This window comes from Suillus fuscotomentosus, assembly GCF_016647785.1.
Source record: "Suillus fuscotomentosus strain FC203 chromosome Unknown F5891scaffold_6, whole genome shotgun sequence".
In the NCBI taxonomy this organism is placed as follows: Eukaryota; Fungi; Basidiomycota; class Agaricomycetes; order Boletales; family Suillaceae; genus Suillus; species Suillus fuscotomentosus.
The window spans coordinates 997,596-1,015,414 of NW_024539518.1; the positions used below are offsets into that span (position 1 = coordinate 997,596).

Here is a 17,819-nt window from a genome sequence, read left to right on the forward strand (position 1 = left end):
TATTGGTTTGGTTAAGGACGTACGACGTTTAATGTGCGAGATCGAACTTTGTCCCACAATTCTTCGTTAATCATGCGGATGAGGTTCTCGTTGACATTGCCGATGTTGAAACCTTCGTCTCGTTTGAGACGATCGTGCCAGTCTTGACGTACGCGGGACGCGTACGTCAGGATCACCATATCCCCAATGTCGCTGTTGTTCCGTATCGAGTGGTTCTCAAGGTGCCAGAAAAACAGGGAGAGTGCATCTATGTGAGGCCGGGGCCATTTAGCTTTGCTTATCTGTACGAGGAACAGATTCTTGGCTCGTAGAAAAATTGAGAATGATAACTCGTGGTCTGCTATGGCTGCCTTCGACGCTTTGAACGCTGATGTAGGTCGCAGCGTGAGTTGGTCGTCGGTCCTCGTTATGCTTAAGTCATTCTCTGCTATCGAACGCGAAGACTTTAGGGCATCTCTGCAACCTTCCGGAGAGAAATACCACAGTTCTACGTATTCAAAGTTGGTGAGTTTCTGAATCGCATATTGGGCAGGGCGAGGAGTTAAATAGTCCCCTACGGATGATGCTTCATCGAAGCCGTTCATCTTCGGTTTCTTCTTCTCTGCTTCTAAGCGCTCCTTCTCTGCTTCAGCTTCACGTTGGGCACGTTCTGCGTCTTCCTGGGTGATTCTTGCTCTTTCCGCTTCTGCTAATACTCTGGCTTCTGCTTCTTGATCTTGATTCCATTCTGCTATCCTTGCATTGTGGTCCGCATTCCATGTGTCTGAGAGGCGTGTCACGACTTCTTCTTCGGTCTGATTTGTGGCCGCTTGGAGGTCCGCGCGGATTCCTGCGTATGCGTTACCGGCAAAGTCTGGGATTACTTCGAGTGTGGGGTCGGCGACTAAAGCCATTATGGTTGATATTTAGGAATAGTGACTAGTCAGGTTGTGTGGTTTTGAACAGTGTTTTTTTTTTTTTTTTTTTTTAGAGAGTGTCTTAAGTAGAAATAGAAGCGAGCAGAGTGAGGCTCAGTGAGCTTGCACGGCGACGAACAGTGATCGCGGCACGAAAGCAAGAGTTTTGGTACCGCGTCTCTTGTTCGCTCGAAGACCTTACTCTATTTTTCCTCTCGTACCTCGTTACATAATAGAGTGCCAAAACACTCGCTTCCCATATCTGTCGGATACCGCGGTAGATAACCGCAACTTGTTCTTCGCTGATGATGAAATTGAGATCCCAGAACACTCATCCTGGCGATGGACGGCCTCGTCGCTGGATGGGTTGACACCAGTGTAAGACACAATAAGGTGGGGTCCACACGATATATTGAATGCCGATCAACCTAGCATCACGTAAGTTGGAGACTTTCGGATTCATAACTTGAGATCACTCACTAATAAATGAGAAACGAAACAGATCATGACACGCATTCAAGGTCCTTACCCGATGAAGATCCTTCGAGCGGTGTTGCAGGAATGCTGAGATACCACATGTCATGTATGGTCACGTCTGAAATGTGTTCAGTCACTTCAGTAGGAAGACGACATGTGAGCACGTGGAATGCACTAAGTAACTGGAAAGTGCTGTTGAAAGTTATTGATTGCTGCCTCAGGCACCTTCACATACTTGGTTGCTGTACTCATTGTGAATGATGGTCAATGTACTGGAAGTTATGCATGGTGATGTCGCGACTGTGTCATATAATCACTTGAAGTGGATGAGAGAGGACCTTCATTACATGGAAATCACCATTGCATCAATGGTTTGAACAGCAGTTATGGTTGAGTTATAGCAAGTTCAAATGATTGATGATGCGAGTGCGGGGTTGCCTTTTTCGGCAAACGCCGAGTTCACAGGTTGACTCTGCTTGCTCGCTGTTGACAACGACGAGTACACATCCATTCACAAAAACCCCATAAAATCCAAGGTGAGCGTTATTTCAGACTTTGAAAACTTCAAGATACGTGACTTGTGATGAAATGAGAGCCTTTGGATGGATCGACAGCGATCATTTCAGATGTACCCGAACACGTCGCTGACGCGTCCACTAGATGTCCGCTACCATTGAAGAACTCCCTTCGGACCACTCTGACCACGACCACGACCATGACCATGACCACGAGGAGGACCCCACCTCCCAGGCCGCTCTCGACAAAATTCAGTCTCGTTCAGAGCGAAAGGCTCGAAAGGCTCTTCTTGGTTTGGGTTTGAAAAAGGTTCCCAGCATCACCCGCGTGACCCTCCGCAGGCCCAAGAACGTGTTATTCGTTCTCTCTTCCCCCGATGTCTACAAGTCGCAAAACAGCGACTGCTACATCGTGTTTGGTGAGGCAAAGGTATGTAAGACGGTTGAATATATGTTTTGTTGTTGATGACTCGTTTTCATAGATTGAGGACATGAACTCGCAAGCTCAGATGTCTACGGCTCAACAACTTGCTTCTGCCGGTGGCGCAGGTGCAGGGGTCAACCTTGAAAGCTCTGGTGTGGGCGGTGAGGGTGATGATGATGACGACATCCCAGAACTCGAAGCACCAGAAGACGACGGACCAGTTGATGAGACGGGTGTTGATCCTAAAGACATTGAGTTGGTCATGGCACAAGTCAACTGCTCAAGGGCTAAGGCGGTCAGAGTATTGAAAGAGAGCGGAGGAGATCTGATTAATGCCAGTGAGTCCTTTTGCTGATTTCCTTGACCCCTTTGGCTCAATATCTGCCTATAGTTATGGCAGCGAGCGAATAATGTTCTGTCTTGCTCAGTGCTCAGATTTCTCGTCACTGTATCATATCACAGCTTTACTCGTGCAAGTTATTCGTATCGGGCACGTCCCACATAGGATGATGAGTCAAGATACCCAGCGCCGTAACTCGACATAATAATTCGACCGTTCCCATCCTTCTTGGATAATCTCAACGCCTCTGCATCCCTTAGCATTTGCACTCTCTCTCGATCCAACCAATAGTCCAAGCCCTTCAACTGCTTGGATCGTGAGCTGTTTGAGTTCGCCCTTTGCAAACATATGATAGTATCTGTTGTATACGGGAATCTCTGCCGCTAACGTCGGGGCAGTTGACACGACCTCTTTCGATGTAGCTGAAGAGGGGATGTCGTTTTTGAATTTCCCTTTCGCAGTGTGCTGGTTTTGAGACATCACCCAGGGAACAAAAACATCTTCGCCAGTCAGAGGGTAGTGATCCGATCCATCGGTGTCACTAGTTGAGATCGACCGTTTGGATAGCTCATCCTGCTCAATGGCCCACACATAGATCATCACGCGTCCGTGGACTGGAGAGACAGCCTGTAAAAGACGCTACAGAACATGTTGGTGATGGACTTTCTGTCCATAAATAAATGTAGCCCTCACTTGAACGGCAAGCTTTCGACGGTCGTGTGATGCCAGGTGATGGATGGTGGCTATAGATATGGTGTAGTCCTGACAAACGGCGGTCAAGACGAGTCGTCCTACGATGAATAATAGCCGTTATTACTCACGAATGCACCTAATCTCCAACCACTTCCAAGGATATCACCCCAAACAACCTCTTGAGTTATCAGACACCCAGGCTCACTCCCGGCGTGCTGGGCGATCTGGAGCAAGTTGCGACTTCGATCGAGGCCGATTGTTAGTACACTACTAGGGCGATCTGCGGGCAGAGGAAGGTATTTTCCATTCCCTGTTCCCGAATCCAGACCAATCCAGCCAGTTGGCAGATCAGAAAGAAATTTAGCTATGATAGGCCAAGGCTGCAGGACGCGATTGAGTCATGATGATTGAATTTTCGATACAACAATTCGCACCTTGTACCGAGTGGATGAAAAGTGAGAGGCAATCTGGTCATACACGGCGTGAACGTGTTGGTCTTCGTGTACTTGCGGATCATCGATAATCGTGATACTTTTTACGGGTTTCATTTCATAGATGGATTGGATGAGGATCGTCGTGGTATGGGTATGACATGAATATTGAGAAAGTACTGAGTCCAGCATGTGCTTTCAATCACTTCCTCAACACAGACTCAACACATATTAGATGAAGCCCATTTCCTCATCTACCAGCTTAGAGAATTTAGTCCCGTCGAAGGGAGGAAACGGAACTAGGTCGCGAGGTTCGAATGATGCAATTGTCGATGCGAGGTCTCTGGCAATCAACTTCATCAGACGACCTGGTTATGATAAATGAAAGGGCATACTGAATGGATGTCGCCTTTAGGTGACCCAAGATCTGAAGGGCAGATGCTAACTCCTCTTGGTGGTTATCCAACAGGGTTGGATTGGGTACGACAATAAGAGATTTTCCTAGCCTCAGGACATCCAGAATCGTTCCCGATCCTTCCTCATAGTTTGAGTTACAGCGTGTTCGAAGAGAGCAGGCAACTTACCAGCATGGCTGATGACGAGGTCAGCTTGCTCACACTCAGCCTGAATGAAAGGCTTGAACCTCCATATCTCTATATCCACACCGTGTCGTTGTATGGTACAACTGTCTCCGTTGAACTCTTCCGATGATTCAATGACGGAATTACCGCGCTGAATAATGAGGCGGTCGTAACCCGAGTCGCGAAGTGTACTAAGGACAGGTTCTGATATAGAGGCCTCTACAAGAGCATCGAACCTAGTTGAACCCACCGTCACGAATACGAGCATGAGATCGTTCTCGAGGGAGGCCCTCGATCGGGGTGCGGTCCGACTCAGGTAGGAAAACGTTTCCTTCTACAACTGGTGATTAGCGAATGCCGCGGTTGGTTTCGGGCTCGACTGAATTTAGCTCTAATGATCATGATGACTCGAAAATTTTTCTTGTTACTTCTATCTGTATCTTAATAACGACAGTCCACGGTGCTCTGCCATGGGATATACGCTTTGCGTGCTAGGTAAGTGAAAGGCTGTATATCGTCTTGCATACGCTTCATGACCGGTTTGCTAGGATGTGGGACTATGGGGATCGCAGTCATCTCCGGGGTGATCACCAGTTTGCAGTCCAGACTGAATACACTTGAGATCCCCAAGTGGGAGTCGCATACACCTGGCACATGCACTCCCACAGCTGACTCTCCTGATCCTTCACTCCCGTCCATTTTCACCGCAACCGTGACAAGGAAAGAGAGTGCACAAAAGCTCCAACATACGTTTGGACTCTTGGGAGGTCTTGGTTCTTCCGTTCAAGTTGTTGTCGGCGAGAACCTTGCAGCGGTTCAACAAGCAGATGTTATCATTTTAAGGTGTGTATCATTAGTTTGTGAATATTTCGTTTTCTTGAATCATCTTTAGCTGCAAGCCTCACCAGGCTCATGTTATCCTTTCACAGATTGGAATGCAGGAAGCTCTGGCTGGAAAATTACTCATCAGCATTCTTGCCGGTGTGACTATAGCCCAGCTTACCGGATGGGTTCCCCCGACAACCAGGGTTGTCCGCGCAATGCCCAACACTCCATGCAGAGTACGTGGTATCTCACACCTGTGAACAATCCCTGAGGATGCACACAGATTCGAGAAGGTATGACTGTGGTCAGCAACTTACCAATATCAGAGGAGGCTGAGCTCGATCGGTCCATCATCCTGAATATATTCTCATCTATCGGGCGCTGTCGTTTTCTCGAGGAAAAAAATTTCGACGCATGCACTGCGCTTTCTGGGTCTGGTCCCGCTTTTGCATGTATATTCTTGGAGGCTATGGCAGACGGTGGTGTCATGATGGGCCTCCCGAGGGCAGAGGCCCTCGAACTGGCAGCACAAAGTGAGACTGCTCGTCGCACCGCATGACCTGGCTTATTGTTTCCCTAGCTTTGCAAGGCGCGGCACGCATGGTTCTCCAAGCAGGAGCTCATCCAGCTCAAATAAAAGACTCTGTTACCAGTTAGTAATTCCCCATCCGAAGTTACTGCTCATGCTCATGGATACTTTTCTTGCTAAACAGCTCCTGGTGGATGTACGATAGCGGGCCTCTTAGCCATGGAGGATGGGAAAGTTCGCTCAACCATCGCTCGTGCAATTCAGGTCGCGACAGAGCGCGCTAGTGAACTTGGCCAGCCCGCGAAAAAATAAAATTGCATGATCAAATTAATGGTCATACCAGCCAATAAACAGAATAGTATTGTACTTTAGATATGTATCCCAATCCAGTCTTCAAGACCTCCAATGTAAAGGATCGACGACTGGGAGGGTGGCTGCGCACACTCGCTCAGTCATTGTTTACCTATTGCTCCTGTAAAATGAGGACGGTCGTGTGAGTTAACGACGCCGCCCAGAGTGTCAAGGAGCAAGATTCAGAATGTACTGGTAGATCTAGCCCGGCATCTAACAAAATACATTTATTCATCTATGGGATAGGTTATAAGGATATGGCCCCTGCAGTCACCACACACCGCTCACCTTGAGTACCTAACTTCAATGGCCCAGGTCAGCTAAGTTAAGATAAGGAAAGTGATCCACATCCGAGGGAATATATCCTGCGTGTGAACCTCACTGCTCTCTGAGCATTAAGCTCATCCACGAGGGCAAGCAAGTGGGGCAAAAATATGTCACAGGATGTCATTTTATATCGCTCATAAGAATGAGCGCCTCTCCGTATGAAAGCGGAAAGACGCTAAAGTGACAGAGCTCTAATTTGCAGACACCAACGACGACGAGAAGGTGAGGAATGAATGTGATTGCAATCGTAGAATACAGTGGTATCTAGTTGATCCAGATCAGCATCAGTCAATACCATTCATTGAAAATGTGCTTACGATGCATATACTACCGGTCTGGATTGGTGATATGGAATCAGTACTGTGCATCGCAGATAGATGAACAAGGGCTCACAAAACTCGTGCGTATCGTCGGAGCGTTTGACGGTTTGCTGTTGAAGGAAGAAAAAGTGTGAGATTTTTATACACCCACGCGAGACCAAACAAGGTACAAACAACTTACTTTCCACGCCTCTTCGAAATCAACTGGGAGAATGACATATCTGTTCTTCCGCACAGCTGTTGGACACAGAGCGATTACTAGAAATGCAGAACTGCCATAAAAATAAGCTGACCTTGAAGACCAGCTGCCTGTGCAATGGAAGATATTTCTGCGGAGGATAACCGATCTGGTCTTGACACATCTAGATGACATGTTCAGTAAACGCCTCATCAGAATTATTGACGAGAAAGTTGGCATACAATCTTCGAGGTCTACATCCGGACCAAGATTCATTTTACTAGTCACAGCCTGGAATATGAGACGTTTTTCACGCCTCGATGGTAGAGGGAATTCAATCTTCCTGTCAAGACGACCAGGACGAAGCAAAGCAGGATCAAGCGTGTCTGCACGGTTCGTGGCCATAATGACCTGTCATAACGGCAAAGAATCAGTAAAACCAGATATCCACTTAAAAAGTGTATATTTACCTTGACGTTGCTTCCTTGGTCGAAACCATCCATCTGATTGAGAAGCTCCAGTAGAATACGCTGTACCTCTCTGTCCGCTCCCGTTTGAGCGTCGAACCGCTTGGTCGCAATAGCATCTATCTCGTCGATGAAGATAATGGCAGGGGCGTTCTCCCTGGCAAGTCGGAAGACGTCACGGACCATACGAGGGCCTTCTCCCAGATATTTCTGCACGAATTCACTACCAACTACGCGAATAAAAGACGCGGTTGTATGATGTGCGACTGCTTTCACAAGCATGGTCTTGCCCGTACCTGTACATCATCGTTAGAACGCGCCACCGGGGCTTGGATGCAGCGCACCAGGTGGTCCATAAAGCAAGACACCGCGAGGCGGGTCGATACCAATCTTTTTGTAAAGGTCGAAATGCGTGAGGGGAAGCTCGACTGCTTCACGTATTTCCTGCTTCTGCAGGTCCATTCCACCGATATCTTGATAAGACACATCAGGTTTTTCCTCCTTTCCAAGCATGGCTATTGATGAATCGGCCTCCGGAGGAAGGATGTCCACAAGGGCATTTGAATGCCGGTGAAGGGCGACAGACGACGAGGGCTTGAGCAGTTCTCGGTCTAATGTCGACAAAATGCGCACGACATAGTTCGAGCCAGTGGTCGAACCCACGATACCAGTATGCTGGTCAATTGCCTCGAGGAATTGCCCGATGACAAGTGGGACAGATTTGATGCGCTTCACCTCCTCCTGAGCACGTATGAGCTCGCGTTTGAGATTCGCTTGCTCGTCCTTTATGTAGCTCTCTTGGATGTCGAAGAGCTCGAGATGACGCGCAAGCTTCTTGTATTTGGTATATAGATCTTCCTCTTGTAATTCTTTATGGAGAGCGACCTTCTCAGTTATGACAGACTCGAAGGTGGGTTCCTGATTTTATTCCATAAAACTGAGTATCGTTCTTGATCAGTGAAACACGTACCTCTCTTTGAATTTCCATGCCTACGTCCTCCATGATGGCAAGTATTGAAGTAAGTGTTTTGGCAGTATGAGTCCTGAGTGAAGCTGACGCGTTGGTATTAGTCGTGGTAAGTAATTTCCTTTCTTGACATTTACAAGCGAGTCTCGAAGTGTCCTTGGGTTTAGCTTTCTGACCATGGCGCACGTCGTTCAGCCTCTGGATCAGCCTTCGAATTACAAAGACTCCCAGAGCAGAGTAGAACGCGCCAAACAGAATGATCTTCTCTCCAAATCCACAACATTATACGTGAGGTTTTCCTCACGATATATCTCAACATAACTCACGGTCCTCATAGATCGGTAATTTAAGTTTCTATACCACGGAAGAGCAAATATATGAGTTGTTCACTAAATGTGCCAGCCCGGAGGACGGTGGAGGTATCAAACGAATAATCATGGGCCTTGACCGAAACACACGGTTTGTCGAGCCATAGTCATATGCACTCGACCAGAAACTGACGCGAGGACCTGACCAGCACACCATGCGGGTTCTGCTTCGTGGAGTACTACACTCATGCAGAAGCCCTTGCCAGCATGAAGTATGTTAGCGGTACCAAGCTGGACGAGCGTATCATTCGGTGTGATCTGGATCTAGGCTATAAGGAGGGCAGGCAATTTGGACGGGGGAAGAGTGGCGGTCAGGTACGAGACGAGCACCGCCAGGATTATGATCCAGGACGAGGTGGATGGGGTGCACAAGCGCAGAGGCTTGAAGCTGAGCGCCGAAGAGAAGTGGAGGAACGGTACGCGGACGCGCAAGAAGGACCTGGTGCGGTTGCTGGTGGAGGTGGTGACTGGAAAGAATCTGAAACGGCCGTTCCTTCACGGAAACGCGGACGGTCGCCAGATGATGAAGGAGACAACGTTCGTATGGTATGTTCATCCCGGTTCCAGGTGATTCAATAGTTGACATTGTTGCAGGGTCACCATCGTTCACGGGACGACATGGAAGTTGAACGAATGTGAACGTACTACTGTTACGGTTTACTTTCCTTATACTCTTACTTTTGGCATGAGACATCAAAATGTGAAATTATACGATAGTGATTATAGAATGCATGAGCCGATGGTCAGTATACGACACGAGCGCGCAGTTGGTATCTCCTTCCCCAGTGTTCTGGCTGATAATATGTCATGTGTAGTTTCCGTACGAGGCGATGAGCTTCAGGCATCGAAGTGGGCCGAACCAGGTATCGTGAATATAAGGAGAACGTATTGGCTGGGCTGTAGGTAAAATCATATCTCAGTCGCAGTTGAAAGTCATAAAACCAAACTTACAGCTCGACTTTGACGGCCCCAATCTTACCGTCTACATTATCCAGCCGGAAATCACGCAAGTAATTTTCAACAGCTTCTTCAGAGATCTTTCCAGGCAAGCCCCAGATAACGACATGCTTCATGCGGGAGGACATCCCACCATGAGGACCATTGCCAGAGAAAACCTTACGTTGCGTTCCTGTTCTGTCCAGCCCATGACCAGATCGTGGGGGAGGGGCTGATGTGGCTTTTATTGTCAGACTGCCCACAGATGCCTTTTCGAGTGCTTGCAAGTTCTTCTGCAAGTGTTTTGTATGAGCGAGGGTGAGATATGCGCGGCCTGTAGGAAGGAAGCGGTGATAGTCGATGGCGACTAGTGACAAAGAATGAACTGCGTCATATACGTCGCATTTAACAGGTGACGAAGCTTACCATCCGTTACACCTAGAAGTTGGTTGCGAATGCATAGTCTGCGCAAGTCGGTGAGGAGAGCTGAACGTGGCAGCTCTCGCAGCTGTATATGTGTCCTGCCCTCTGAGAAAAATTACACATTGGAAAAAGCCAAAGACTAAGTATCAGGACGTACCATCCACAAACCGCGGAATCATGCGCCGAATTGCTGTTGACTTGAACATCGGAGGGCAATGAAGTTAGTAAAGGACAGATTTCAGATGATTTGAATGACACCACGTGATCACATGCACTTTAGACAGTGACCACAATGTCAAGCAGACACGATGGAAGAAGGCGCGAGCGTAGCTGGGAAAGAGATGACAGGGATCGTGAACGGGGTAAGGATCGCCATCCACGAGGCAACAGAGCTGGAGGTCAAAGGGATGGTGGTCGTAAACGAGGCAGTAGGTCCCGTAGTCCAAGGAGGGGTACGTCAACTTGAAAGATCCTTTGCAGCGCTACACAAACAGCTTATTCTACCTATTCAGACAGGAGAGATCACGACAGGGATTACAGAGATCGAGACTATAAAAGCTCGCGAAGAGAAGACCACGACCGAGACAGCCGCCGAGACGATAGACGGCCTGAAAGACGTGATGAAAGGCGCGAGCCTCCGACTCGAGACAAGGAGCCAAGACACAAGGACCCCCAAAATCAGCGCGACCATCGACAACAAGTTGGCAGGCATGATTCTGAGAGGGTTTTAGAAAAGCCTTCACAAGCTAGAACTCCACCACCAGGTTAGGCTCATGTAATACTGCGCGAAGGCACTTCTCATCATTAATTCCAGTCCCATCTGCTGATGCTGGTCCCTCCTCTTCTCAAAAGAGACCGAACCTTGATCCAGATGCCCTATCTGAAGAAGAAGGGGAGGCCATGGATGCCGCCAACGCCGATGAAGAGGCTATGATGGCTGCAATGGGACTCCAAGGTTTTGGCACCACGAAGGTATGCAGGTCTTTTAACTTACTACGATATATAATTCACCTTATTCTCAGGGAAAGCACGTCGAGGGAAATCAAGAAGGCTTTGTCGATATCAAGAAGACCAGGACATGGCGTCAGTACATGAATCGGTAAGCTGCGCTCGCATGTCCACGTTTTGTTACTCATACCTTCTTCTAGCCGTGGAGGCTTCAACCGGCCACTAGATAAAGTCAAGTGAGTAGCTCAGCTCCAGCCCGCCTCAAGATAATTTGCATTTCCTCCCTTGTGAGAGACAGCTTTACTTCGATGCAGTATGTTCTCAGATATTGCTTCATCTTTCCTGGTGCTTTTGGAAATATATGCGAAGTCCAGACTTTTAAAAGCTTAGTACATGAGAAAACATCTAATCGATCAACAATCACTAATGTTACAAACGGCATACATAACACGTATACAGAACATGTGAGAATGAAAAACTATGCTGACAGAAATATCGGCGTTAACATCGAGGGTTTAAGTACACCCTCAGACGACATGGACTAGAACCCGTGCAGCTTGATGGTGTTCTTTGGAATGCCCTCCTCCGTGAGGAACTTGACAATCTTAAGCCTCTGATCACCCTGCAACTGGATGACTTGACCCATCTCCTCGTCGTCAACGAGAGTGCCGTTGCAAGCAAACTCCTGTGTGAAATTATTAGCGCTCGTAAAGTGATGAAGCGCATTCGCTCACCTTCTTGAAAGCCTTCAAGAGTTTTTTGGGATCATATTCTACAGCCAGACTCAATCAGATGATGACTCGCTGGTGAAAAGCCCTCAACCTCACCTTTGGGTAATCCCTGCAACGTGGTCAAAGTCTTCCTTCCATTCCTCTGCTGGATACGAATATGAAGGTAATTCTGCTGGGATCCAACGTCTTGGTTGCCTCCGAGAGGATCACCCTCGTCAGCAAAAGGATCTGAAAAGCGCCCTGTCAGCCAACCTCATGGAGAAAAAAATTCATTAGGCAAGCTTACCGAAAGAGTTCAGGTTCTGCACGTTCATGCGATGTGAAGAGATAGATACACTTATGAACTGAGTGGGGATGTGTTGAGACAAGATAGACGTTAAAAGAAAGAATGGCCTGGATACTTGTGGTGCGGCTCCGGAATTGGATAATCAGTGATTAGTCACCATCTAGGCTTCATATTCCTGTGGTGGCCGCCGAGTAGCCCGGAGTCTCAGATCTCAGGTTACAGCGATGATCACCGAAGGGACCAAACGCAAAAAACCTCCGACTTTTGGACACCTTCCATTCAATAGAGGTGAGCTCTCGCGAGTTTCATCTCGTGGTTATACTCAGATTATTTTTTCAGCCAAAAAACTAAAGCAGTCATGGGTTGAGAGCACGAAGATAAAATCTCAGTGGAAAGCCCAGAAAAAGCGGGAAGGTGTTTTTCAACGGAAACCCGAAGTGCCTTCCAATGGCGATCTACCCCCTGCACATCGGGAAAAATCTGATGGAAGTGACCCAGAACAATCGCACTCTAAGGATCAAGGCTCTCACTCTAACAGTCATCCTGAGTGCAAGCAGCGACAGGTCCCAAATAGCTCAGCTGATGGCGGGATTTCACTTCGAGAACTCGGCAAACAAGCTTACTCACGCAATTCCCTTCATACGTACAAGGCAAAAAGTAGAAGACATGATATAAAACCTTCTTGTGGTGCCAATCCGCAGAGAGGCAGCACCAGGGGAGGGCGCGGTGCTTCCTTTGGAGATCGAGGGCACGGGAAGGGACAACCCAACATGAAGTATCGAATGACGGCCATGCTCGAAAAAATCAAGCGCGATTTTACTTGAATGAGATACATACACCCCGTTTATCGTGGTACGTACCTTGGCGCCGGGTATATGTCACAGCTCTTACTGTTTCATTCCCAGTTCAGATGAAAGCACCGTCAATTTATATTTTCCTTGTCTCCAGCACCGTCTGCCATCCTTTGATCACTGCTATCTATATCATGTTGTCCCTCTCCTCTCACAAACCTTGTCTCCAGGGTATCCATGAATGGCTTGGAGTCCACCGTAGTGACAGCTGTAAGAGCTGTTGGATGACTACTCAAATGCCCTGGGCCTGGGTCATCCAATTCGTCTACTAGGCCAAGTCCTTTGGGTGGCATCCCTTCCAAGGCTTCGACGTGCCCCGTAGATTCCATGCCACTTAGTGCTAGAGGTGATGGAGGAGGACTTTGTGACTTTGAGCGTGCATCTTCATGATGAAAGAATATGGGAGAGAAGAGCGGAGTGGTCGGTGCTGACAGTAAACCAGCTGTCATGGATAATGAAGATATTGTTGGGCCGTCTTGATTGGATTCTTCCGCAGGGAAAGCGTCCCACGAGGATGTAACGAGCAATGATTTCTCTACCGCTCGAAGGTACTTTCCAAGAGCTTTATAATGCTGTTTTGGTCGTACGCAGAGCTCGCAAACACGTTGTATGGTGAAAGGAGGATCGCTAACGCCATCTGCAGTCAGAAATCGTTAATGACCACAGATGTGTACGCACTCATCAAATTCATGCAGTTGCCTGAAAATGAAAGCTTTGACCTCGCCTGCCTCTTGCTGGTTCATATACGCTTTTGGTACCTCACTGTGGTTGAGATCGTTCTGTTCGCGAAGCGGGAATGGCGGTAACTTCAAGTTACCAGCTTTGAGGAGATCGTCAGGCAACGGTTGGAATTCCACTGTATTGTGAGGCAGTGGATCTGCTAGAAATAGCGCGATATTCTAGATGTCGAAGTTAGCTTCGAAGATATGACTTAAGGGAGCGTTTATCACCTCGTCCACCTTGTATTTAATTACGTCGCGTAGTAGGGCCCATTCTATCCTGAAAAAGTGGACTTATGAGTTGTAAACGCATGGATCGGTTCACTAGAGGAGCGCACTTTGACTCTTCTATGTCAGAGTCTGCGATTTGCTCTAAAACTGCGTCATAATCTAGGTGGGGTGGTAAATTTAGGACCTCCTGACGAGTAAAATGTGTTCACCTGGGTTCCAGTGGAAGTGTTGTGATATGTCATATGCGCTCTCTGTCATGATGGCGGTGTTCAAACGAGAACGGCCGCGCTAGCTGTGGTCCATGTCCATGGGAATTTCGAACGCTCTGCCAGCAGATTTCTGTGCGTCTACTAGTATAGTACTTCCGCAATCGTATGCTATAACTTCGGTCCGAGGAGGAGTAGTGCAACCTCGGTGGAGGACGTTTCTGGTTCGCCAAGCTGGAGTATATATTTATGGCTTGGAATGTCTTACACACGATTTGAACACCTTGCTCCCATGCACACCTGCTTTTCCCTAGCTTAACCCTCCACCAACTCTTCGACGAGCAATTTCACGACAAACAATTATGGCCTCCTTCAAATTCTGGGAGAACCCAAATTATGACAGGACTACCAAACGAACTGACAGCAAAAGGCGAATGAAAATGATCAAGTCCTATGCTCCTGATTGGTCCGTCGCATCAGCTTCATATCACTTTCCATACTCATGATATAATCTATCTCTGTGCAGGACCATCACAATCCTTTTGGCGTACGGTCTCCCACTCGTGCATCAAATCATGAGTTTAGTTGATGCCTTAATAACAGAATTGTGTTCTTCGCCCTCGACGGCGTTCACGGCTTCCGACGAGAATTTTCGGTGCATGATGAAACGTGAGATTCTATATTCTTTCACAAAGAACGGTTGCTAATTTATTCGACGCAGCATATTTTTTCCGTGAGTTGGCACATAGCTCTGATCTGCCTTCAGCGGCGTGACCTCGTTCTTCTAGGTTTGCAGTTCATGAACGCGTTCCGGTGAGCTTTATAACTGGTCCTCAAAGTACATCGTAATTTCGGTTCGGATTTAGGATGTTGCCCTGTACTTTATTGCGATTGTGGCGCCGCTCGTCCTTCAATTGGTAGTGAATTTACTCACTGTTCGGTCCTTCTGGGATTACCACTGCAGCGCACTCGGGCGTGGGTCTTTTGAAGCTTGATGTCTTGTTTAAGCTCACCGAATTACACAGTCATCTTGGGGCTTGCTATCACAGGTGCCATCACTCAGTTTACGAAGATCACTGTTGGCCGTCCCCGTCCAGGTTAGTACTAGGCAACTTCTCCTATCTTACATCTGTTTTACGTGGGTTTGTAGATCTGCTCGCACGATGCATGCCCATTCCAGGCTCCTCGGACCCCACTTTTGGACTCTCGACAGATGCAATATGCACAAACACTGACACAGCTATCATGATTGATGGTTGGAGGAGCTTCCCTAGTGGCCACGCCAGCTGTAAGTCGTCATATCAATCCGGGAATAACCAAGTTGTGAAACATTTTCAGTGTCCCATGCCGGACTTGGCTTCCTATCGTACTATCTGGCCGGAAAGATGCACCTGTTTGATTCCAGGGGGCACGCTGTGAGTGCACGAATGTCTTCCACCCCCGGCGACACGCTAAAATATATATATCTCAGCACAAAGCTTGGATCTCTGTCACTCCTATTTTCGGAGCCATCCTGGTAGCAATTTCCCGCACCATGGACTACCGACGTCAGTTGATGTCTCAGTATTTGTTATATTTGACCTCATCTACATCCACACAGACCACTGGCAAGACGTCGTAGCTGGATCCATCCTTGGATTGGTTGTTTCATATTTCGCGTATCGCCAATACTTTCCTTCGCTGTCATCACCAATGTCTCATAAGCCGTATTCCCCGAGAGTACAACGTGAAGAGGAGCTGCCTACTGTCAACCCCGCAATTGACCACCACAGTATGTCCTATACAGATGGCATGGAGGGAGAAGAAGTGGAGTTGGTTGATGGTAGTATGCACAAGCCTGATCCAGCTCTCACTGGGGGAGAAGGGGTCGACGGTGGCGCACCACGCCTCTAAGTGTCCTTCAAAATTCACTGGACATTCGATTAAGAACTTTTTCGTTATTCTTTACTGGACGGTTCCCATAGCCGTACATAATCACGTATTGCATGTAGTATGATATGGGGAAAGGACTGCTGTTACTCAGGCTGCGACGACTGACCAAATTTGAGTTCAGGCATGCGATTTACATTAATGACGAAATTTACCAAACCAAAGTAAATGTCATTAAGCGTTCTGACGTAGGTGTGAAGCGTCGAGTCATATGTTTAACCCCAAGTAGACCACCGGTTGTCTTCGACCTTGACGTGCAAAATATCTCAGCGCACATCATTCACTCTTCTAAGAAAGTCTTCATACCATGGAATCGCGAGCCATTAACTTTGGTGCAGGTCCATCCGCTCTGCCCGCTTCCGTACTTCAGGAAGCCACCAAAGGTCTCCTGAATTTCAAGGGAACCGGTATGGGTATCGCTGAGATTTCGCATCGCTCCAAAGAGTTCACGGCGTATCTACAAAGCGTCGAACAAAACATCAGAAAACTTCTCGACATCCAGCCCACACACTCTATCTTGTTCACTCAGGGGGGTGGATCCGCGCAGTTCTCAGCCGTCGTGCTGAACATGCTGGCGCGTCACCGTCTCCTCCATCCTCAACTGACAGACGAAGACCGAGTACTGGATTATGTCGTCACAGGATCCTGGAGTAAAAAGGCGGCCGAGGAGGCTAGGCGCATGGGAGGGAGCACCGTTAACATTGCAGCCGATTCACGCAAATACTCTAAAGACCAGAAATCCTTTGACAACATCCCAACCGCAGATGCGTATTCCTTTTCAAATGATCCAGCTCTGATCTACTACTGTGCCAATGAGACCGTCGACGGCGTGGAGTTCTCGGCTGAGGAAAATTCACCAGCCTCCTTTCCCTTCCAGCTTCTCCCAAGAAATGCACTTCTCCCACTTGTTGGAGATTACTCGTCCTCCTTCATGTCAAGGCCAATTCCCCATCTCTCAGACCACGCTATCATATATGCTGGCGCGCAGAAAAACGTCGGCCCCGCTGGTCTCACCATCTTAATCGTCAGAAACGATTGTATCGTTGACGTCGACGCCGCTGCGAGGCTCGGGGCTATTCCAGTCCCAATCTGTCTTTCCTACAAAACGCTTGCAGATCATAACAGCCTTTACAACACTCCCCCGGTACTCTCCATTTACATTACTGGTCTCGTTCTTGAGTACATGCTCCAGCTGGGAGGGTTGGACTATTACGCGGGCCTGACAAACCGTAAATCGAAAAAGGTGTACGATGTGCTAAAGTATGGTGAAAATAAAGGCATCTTCAAAGGTAAAGTGAAGGAGGGCTCTGGTAGCCAGATGAATATTGTCTTCGACGTCCTTGGCGAAGGGTTGTTAGCCAAGTTCATTGCTGGTGCAGAGGAGCGAGGCATGAAGGGTCTCAAAGGCCATCGGTGAGTCCTTGCCTTTGCGCGTCATACATGACCACCTTCTCATTATTTCCATGCAGTTCTGTAGGAGGTATGGAGCATTATCACCTCTATACATAGTTTAATCACTGATGTTTCATCTATCCAGGCATCCGGGTGTCCATATATAACGCCGTAACAGAAGAAGAGACGGACCTACTCATATCGTACATGGAACAGTTCGCAGGACAGCACAAAGTTGACAAGGAGTGAACGGAGCATCAGTAGGAAAGAATTGGGTAAATCAAGGGTTCGGACCACAGTTGAACGTGCAGCTATACATTTGTATTACCCAGCAACCAGAGCCATACGCCAGGCATCAACTGCATGGATGTTTTCGTAATAATTTATTTTGAAAATCTGATCTATGCATTTAGCGACTGCTCATTATGCAATGAAAGCCAGATCTCCAAAGCAATGTATCATCCAATAGGCACGAAAA

At 47.9% G+C, this 17,819-nt stretch overlaps 14 protein-coding genes across 14 annotated transcripts; 7 read left to right on the forward strand and 7 right to left on the reverse strand.

Annotated features, from left to right (window-relative positions):
* Nucleotides 1–11: 11 nt before the first annotated feature.
* On the reverse strand, nucleotides 12–1,067 carry F5891DRAFT_1249798 (uncharacterized protein; the record flags this gene model as incomplete). Its single annotated transcript, XM_041369872.1, has 1 exon — nucleotides 12–1,067. Exon 1 carries the CDS (start codon nucleotides 891–893, stop codon nucleotides 12–14), a length of 882 nt encoding a protein of 293 aa, XP_041231500.1. The 5' UTR covers nucleotides 894–1,067.
* A 966-nt stretch (nucleotides 1,068–2,033) lies between these two features.
* Nucleotides 2,034–2,723, forward strand: F5891DRAFT_1182993 (NAC domain-containing protein; the record flags this gene model as incomplete). Its single annotated transcript, XM_041366238.1, has 3 exons — nucleotides 2,034–2,318; nucleotides 2,371–2,650; nucleotides 2,704–2,723. 3 exons carry the CDS (start codon nucleotides 2,034–2,036, stop codon nucleotides 2,721–2,723), a joined length of 585 nt encoding a protein of 194 aa, XP_041231501.1.
* A 103-nt stretch (nucleotides 2,724–2,826) lies between these two features.
* F5891DRAFT_943308 (uncharacterized protein) lies at nucleotides 2,827–3,893 on the reverse strand (the record flags this gene model as incomplete). Its single annotated transcript, XM_041374474.1, has 4 exons — nucleotides 2,827–3,291; nucleotides 3,316–3,414; nucleotides 3,474–3,725; nucleotides 3,780–3,893. The coding sequence occupies 4 exons, from the start codon at nucleotides 3,891–3,893 to the stop codon at nucleotides 2,827–2,829; spliced, it is 930 nt and encodes a 309-aa protein (XP_041231502.1).
* F5891DRAFT_632799 (glycosyl transferase) lies at nucleotides 3,732–4,852 on the reverse strand. Its single transcript, XM_041372573.1, has 3 exons — nucleotides 4,361–4,852; nucleotides 4,172–4,310; nucleotides 3,732–4,119 (listed from the first exon to the last, which is right to left on the reverse strand). The coding sequence occupies exons 1-3, from the start codon at nucleotides 4,623–4,625 to the stop codon at nucleotides 4,008–4,010; spliced, it is 516 nt and encodes a 171-aa protein (XP_041231503.1). The 5' UTR covers nucleotides 4,626–4,852; the 3' UTR covers nucleotides 3,732–4,007.
* On the forward strand, nucleotides 4,733–6,436 carry F5891DRAFT_632234 (putative delta 1-pyrroline-5-carboxylate reductase). Its single transcript, XM_041372568.1, has 6 exons — nucleotides 4,733–4,852; nucleotides 4,906–5,200; nucleotides 5,250–5,418; nucleotides 5,466–5,715; nucleotides 5,763–5,834; nucleotides 5,896–6,436. Exons 1-6 carry the CDS (start codon nucleotides 4,828–4,830, stop codon nucleotides 6,021–6,023), a joined length of 939 nt encoding a protein of 312 aa, XP_041231504.1. The 5' UTR covers nucleotides 4,733–4,827; the 3' UTR covers nucleotides 6,024–6,436.
* F5891DRAFT_632314 (P-loop containing nucleoside triphosphate hydrolase protein) lies at nucleotides 6,397–8,400 on the reverse strand. Its single transcript, XM_041372570.1, has 8 exons — nucleotides 8,325–8,400; nucleotides 7,699–8,272; nucleotides 7,358–7,650; nucleotides 7,130–7,298; nucleotides 7,003–7,071; nucleotides 6,891–6,946; nucleotides 6,783–6,819; nucleotides 6,397–6,724 (listed from the first exon to the last, which is right to left on the reverse strand). Exons 1-8 carry the CDS (start codon nucleotides 8,355–8,357, stop codon nucleotides 6,717–6,719), a joined length of 1,239 nt encoding a protein of 412 aa, XP_041231505.1. The 5' UTR covers nucleotides 8,358–8,400; the 3' UTR covers nucleotides 6,397–6,716.
* Nucleotides 8,401–8,498: 98 nt separating this feature from the next.
* On the forward strand, nucleotides 8,499–9,328 carry F5891DRAFT_1182998 (uncharacterized protein; the record flags this gene model as incomplete). The annotated part of the gene is made up of 4 exons (XM_041366239.1): nucleotides 8,499–8,609; nucleotides 8,659–8,780; nucleotides 8,839–9,235; nucleotides 9,284–9,328. 4 exons carry the CDS (start codon nucleotides 8,499–8,501, stop codon nucleotides 9,326–9,328), a joined length of 675 nt encoding a protein of 224 aa, XP_041231506.1.
* A 22-nt stretch (nucleotides 9,329–9,350) lies between these two features.
* F5891DRAFT_632467 (uncharacterized protein) lies at nucleotides 9,351–10,293 on the reverse strand. The gene is made up of 4 exons (XM_041372571.1): nucleotides 10,206–10,293; nucleotides 10,052–10,153; nucleotides 9,641–9,992; nucleotides 9,351–9,586 (listed from the first exon to the last, which is right to left on the reverse strand). The coding sequence occupies exons 1-4, from the start codon at nucleotides 10,252–10,254 to the stop codon at nucleotides 9,433–9,435; spliced, it is 657 nt and encodes a 218-aa protein (XP_041231507.1). The 5' UTR covers nucleotides 10,255–10,293; the 3' UTR covers nucleotides 9,351–9,432.
* A 24-nt stretch (nucleotides 10,294–10,317) lies between these two features.
* Nucleotides 10,318–11,341, forward strand: F5891DRAFT_1138833 (uncharacterized protein). Its single transcript, XM_041364861.1, has 5 exons — nucleotides 10,318–10,500; nucleotides 10,561–10,812; nucleotides 10,863–11,020; nucleotides 11,071–11,147; nucleotides 11,197–11,341. Exons 1-5 carry the CDS (start codon nucleotides 10,341–10,343, stop codon nucleotides 11,234–11,236), a joined length of 687 nt encoding a protein of 228 aa, XP_041231508.1. The 5' UTR covers nucleotides 10,318–10,340; the 3' UTR covers nucleotides 11,237–11,341.
* Nucleotides 11,194–12,199, reverse strand: F5891DRAFT_632218 (translation initiation factor SUI1). Its single transcript, XM_041372567.1, has 4 exons — nucleotides 12,014–12,199; nucleotides 11,824–11,955; nucleotides 11,731–11,768; nucleotides 11,194–11,681 (listed from the first exon to the last, which is right to left on the reverse strand). The coding sequence occupies exons 1-4, from the start codon at nucleotides 12,039–12,041 to the stop codon at nucleotides 11,538–11,540; spliced, it is 342 nt and encodes a 113-aa protein (XP_041231509.1). The 5' UTR covers nucleotides 12,042–12,199; the 3' UTR covers nucleotides 11,194–11,537.
* On the forward strand, nucleotides 12,194–13,162 carry F5891DRAFT_632560 (uncharacterized protein). The gene is made up of 3 exons (XM_041372572.1): nucleotides 12,194–12,301; nucleotides 12,353–12,865; nucleotides 12,919–13,162. The coding sequence occupies exons 1-2, from the start codon at nucleotides 12,238–12,240 to the stop codon at nucleotides 12,835–12,837; spliced, it is 549 nt and encodes a 182-aa protein (XP_041231510.1). The 5' UTR covers nucleotides 12,194–12,237; the 3' UTR covers nucleotides 12,838–12,865; nucleotides 12,919–13,162.
* On the reverse strand, nucleotides 12,936–14,072 carry F5891DRAFT_1183003 (PPP4R2-domain-containing protein; the record flags this gene model as incomplete). The annotated part of the gene is made up of 5 exons (XM_041366240.1): nucleotides 12,936–13,491; nucleotides 13,543–13,763; nucleotides 13,815–13,863; nucleotides 13,922–13,973; nucleotides 14,024–14,072. 5 exons carry the CDS (start codon nucleotides 14,070–14,072, stop codon nucleotides 12,936–12,938), a joined length of 927 nt encoding a protein of 308 aa, XP_041231511.1.
* F5891DRAFT_632271 (PAP2-domain-containing protein) lies at nucleotides 14,006–16,045 on the forward strand. The gene is made up of 11 exons (XM_041372569.1): nucleotides 14,006–14,486; nucleotides 14,547–14,567; nucleotides 14,624–14,689; nucleotides 14,742–14,753; nucleotides 14,809–14,833; nucleotides 14,887–14,995; nucleotides 15,046–15,117; nucleotides 15,171–15,308; nucleotides 15,359–15,435; nucleotides 15,492–15,567; nucleotides 15,621–16,045. Exons 1-11 carry the CDS (start codon nucleotides 14,383–14,385, stop codon nucleotides 15,911–15,913), a joined length of 993 nt encoding a protein of 330 aa, XP_041231512.1. The 5' UTR covers nucleotides 14,006–14,382; the 3' UTR covers nucleotides 15,914–16,045.
* An 88-nt stretch (nucleotides 16,046–16,133) lies between these two features.
* F5891DRAFT_1007291 (pyridoxal phosphate-dependent transferase) lies at nucleotides 16,134–17,783 on the forward strand. Its single transcript, XM_041360463.1, has 3 exons — nucleotides 16,134–17,362; nucleotides 17,419–17,429; nucleotides 17,487–17,783. Exons 1-3 carry the CDS (start codon nucleotides 16,257–16,259, stop codon nucleotides 17,588–17,590), a joined length of 1,221 nt encoding a protein of 406 aa, XP_041231513.1. The 5' UTR covers nucleotides 16,134–16,256; the 3' UTR covers nucleotides 17,591–17,783.
* Nucleotides 17,784–17,819: the final 36 nt, after the last annotated feature.

Bases quoted from the DNA above. Each gene is read 5' to 3' on its own strand.
- F5891DRAFT_632799 (XM_041372573.1), bottom strand. From the start codon at position 4,625: ATGCTCGTATTCGTGACGGTGGGTTCAACTAGGTTCGATGCTCTTGTA. The intron at 4,311-4,360 runs GTAAGTTGCCTG...ACTATGAGGAAG, and splicing joins CCTCGTCATCAGCCATGCTG to GATCGGGAACGATTCTGGAT. The intron at 4,120-4,171 runs GTATGCCCTTTC...GTTGATTGCCAG, and splicing joins CTAAAGGCGACATCCATTCA to AGACCTCGCATCGACAATTG.
- F5891DRAFT_632234 (XM_041372568.1), top strand. From the start codon at position 4,828: ATGGGATATACGCTTTGCGTGCTAG. The intron at 4,853-4,905 runs GTAAGTGAAAGG...CCGGTTTGCTAG, and splicing joins ATATACGCTTTGCGTGCTAG to GATGTGGGACTATGGGGATC. The intron at 5,419-5,465 runs GTACGTGGTATC...GGATGCACACAG, and splicing joins TGCCCAACACTCCATGCAGA to ATTCGAGAAGGTATGACTGT.
- F5891DRAFT_632314 (XM_041372570.1), bottom strand. From the start codon at position 8,357: ATGGAGGACGTAGGCATGGAAATTCAAAGAGAG. The intron at 7,651-7,698 runs GTGCGCTGCATC...GATGATGTACAG, and splicing joins CTTGCTTTATGGACCACCTG to GTACGGGCAAGACCATGCTT. The intron at 7,299-7,357 runs GTAAATATACAC...CCGTTATGACAG, and splicing joins ACCAAGGAAGCAACGTCAAG to GTCATTATGGCCACGAACCG.
- F5891DRAFT_632467 (XM_041372571.1), bottom strand. From the start codon at position 10,254: ATGTTCAAGTCAACAGCAATTCGGCGCATGATTCCGCGGTTTGTGGAT. The intron at 10,154-10,205 runs GTACGTCCTGAT...AATTTTTCTCAG, and splicing joins GATTCCGCGGTTTGTGGATG to AGGGCAGGACACATATACAG. The intron at 9,587-9,640 runs GTAAGTTTGGTT...TTTTACCTACAG, and splicing joins GGGGCCGTCAAAGTCGAGCT to CCCAGCCAATACGTTCTCCT.
- F5891DRAFT_1138833 (XM_041364861.1), top strand. From the start codon at position 10,341: ATGTCAAGCAGACACGATGGAAGAAGGCGCGAGCGTAGCTGGGAAAGA. The intron at 10,501-10,560 runs GTACGTCAACTT...CTACCTATTCAG, and splicing joins GTCCCGTAGTCCAAGGAGGG to ACAGGAGAGATCACGACAGG. The intron at 11,021-11,070 runs GTATGCAGGTCT...CCTTATTCTCAG, and splicing joins AAGGTTTTGGCACCACGAAG to GGAAAGCACGTCGAGGGAAA.
- F5891DRAFT_632218 (XM_041372567.1), bottom strand. From the start codon at position 12,041: ATGAACGTGCAGAACCTGAACTCTTTCG. The intron at 11,956-12,013 runs GTAAGCTTGCCT...GGCGCTTTTCAG, and splicing joins GCAGAACCTGAACTCTTTCG to ATCCTTTTGCTGACGAGGGT. The intron at 11,769-11,823 runs GTGAGGTTGAGG...GTCTGGCTGTAG, and splicing joins GTTGCAGGGATTACCCAAAG to AATATGATCCCAAAAAACTC.
- F5891DRAFT_632560 (XM_041372572.1), top strand. From the start codon at position 12,238: ATGATCACCGAAGGGACCAAACGCAAAAAACCTCCGACTTTTGGACAC. The intron at 12,302-12,352 runs GTGAGCTCTCGC...TTATTTTTTCAG, and splicing joins ACACCTTCCATTCAATAGAG to CCAAAAAACTAAAGCAGTCA.
- F5891DRAFT_632271 (XM_041372569.1), top strand. From the start codon at position 14,383: ATGGCCTCCTTCAAATTCTGGGAGAACCCAAATTATGACAGGACTACC. The intron at 14,996-15,045 runs GTGGGTCTTTTG...CGAATTACACAG, and splicing joins CCACTGCAGCGCACTCGGGC to TCATCTTGGGGCTTGCTATC. The intron at 15,436-15,491 runs GTGAGTGCACGA...TATATATCTCAG, and splicing joins TTGATTCCAGGGGGCACGCT to CACAAAGCTTGGATCTCTGT.
- F5891DRAFT_1007291 (XM_041360463.1), top strand. From the start codon at position 16,257: ATGGAATCGCGAGCCATTAACTTTGGTGCAGGTCCATCCGCTCTGCCC.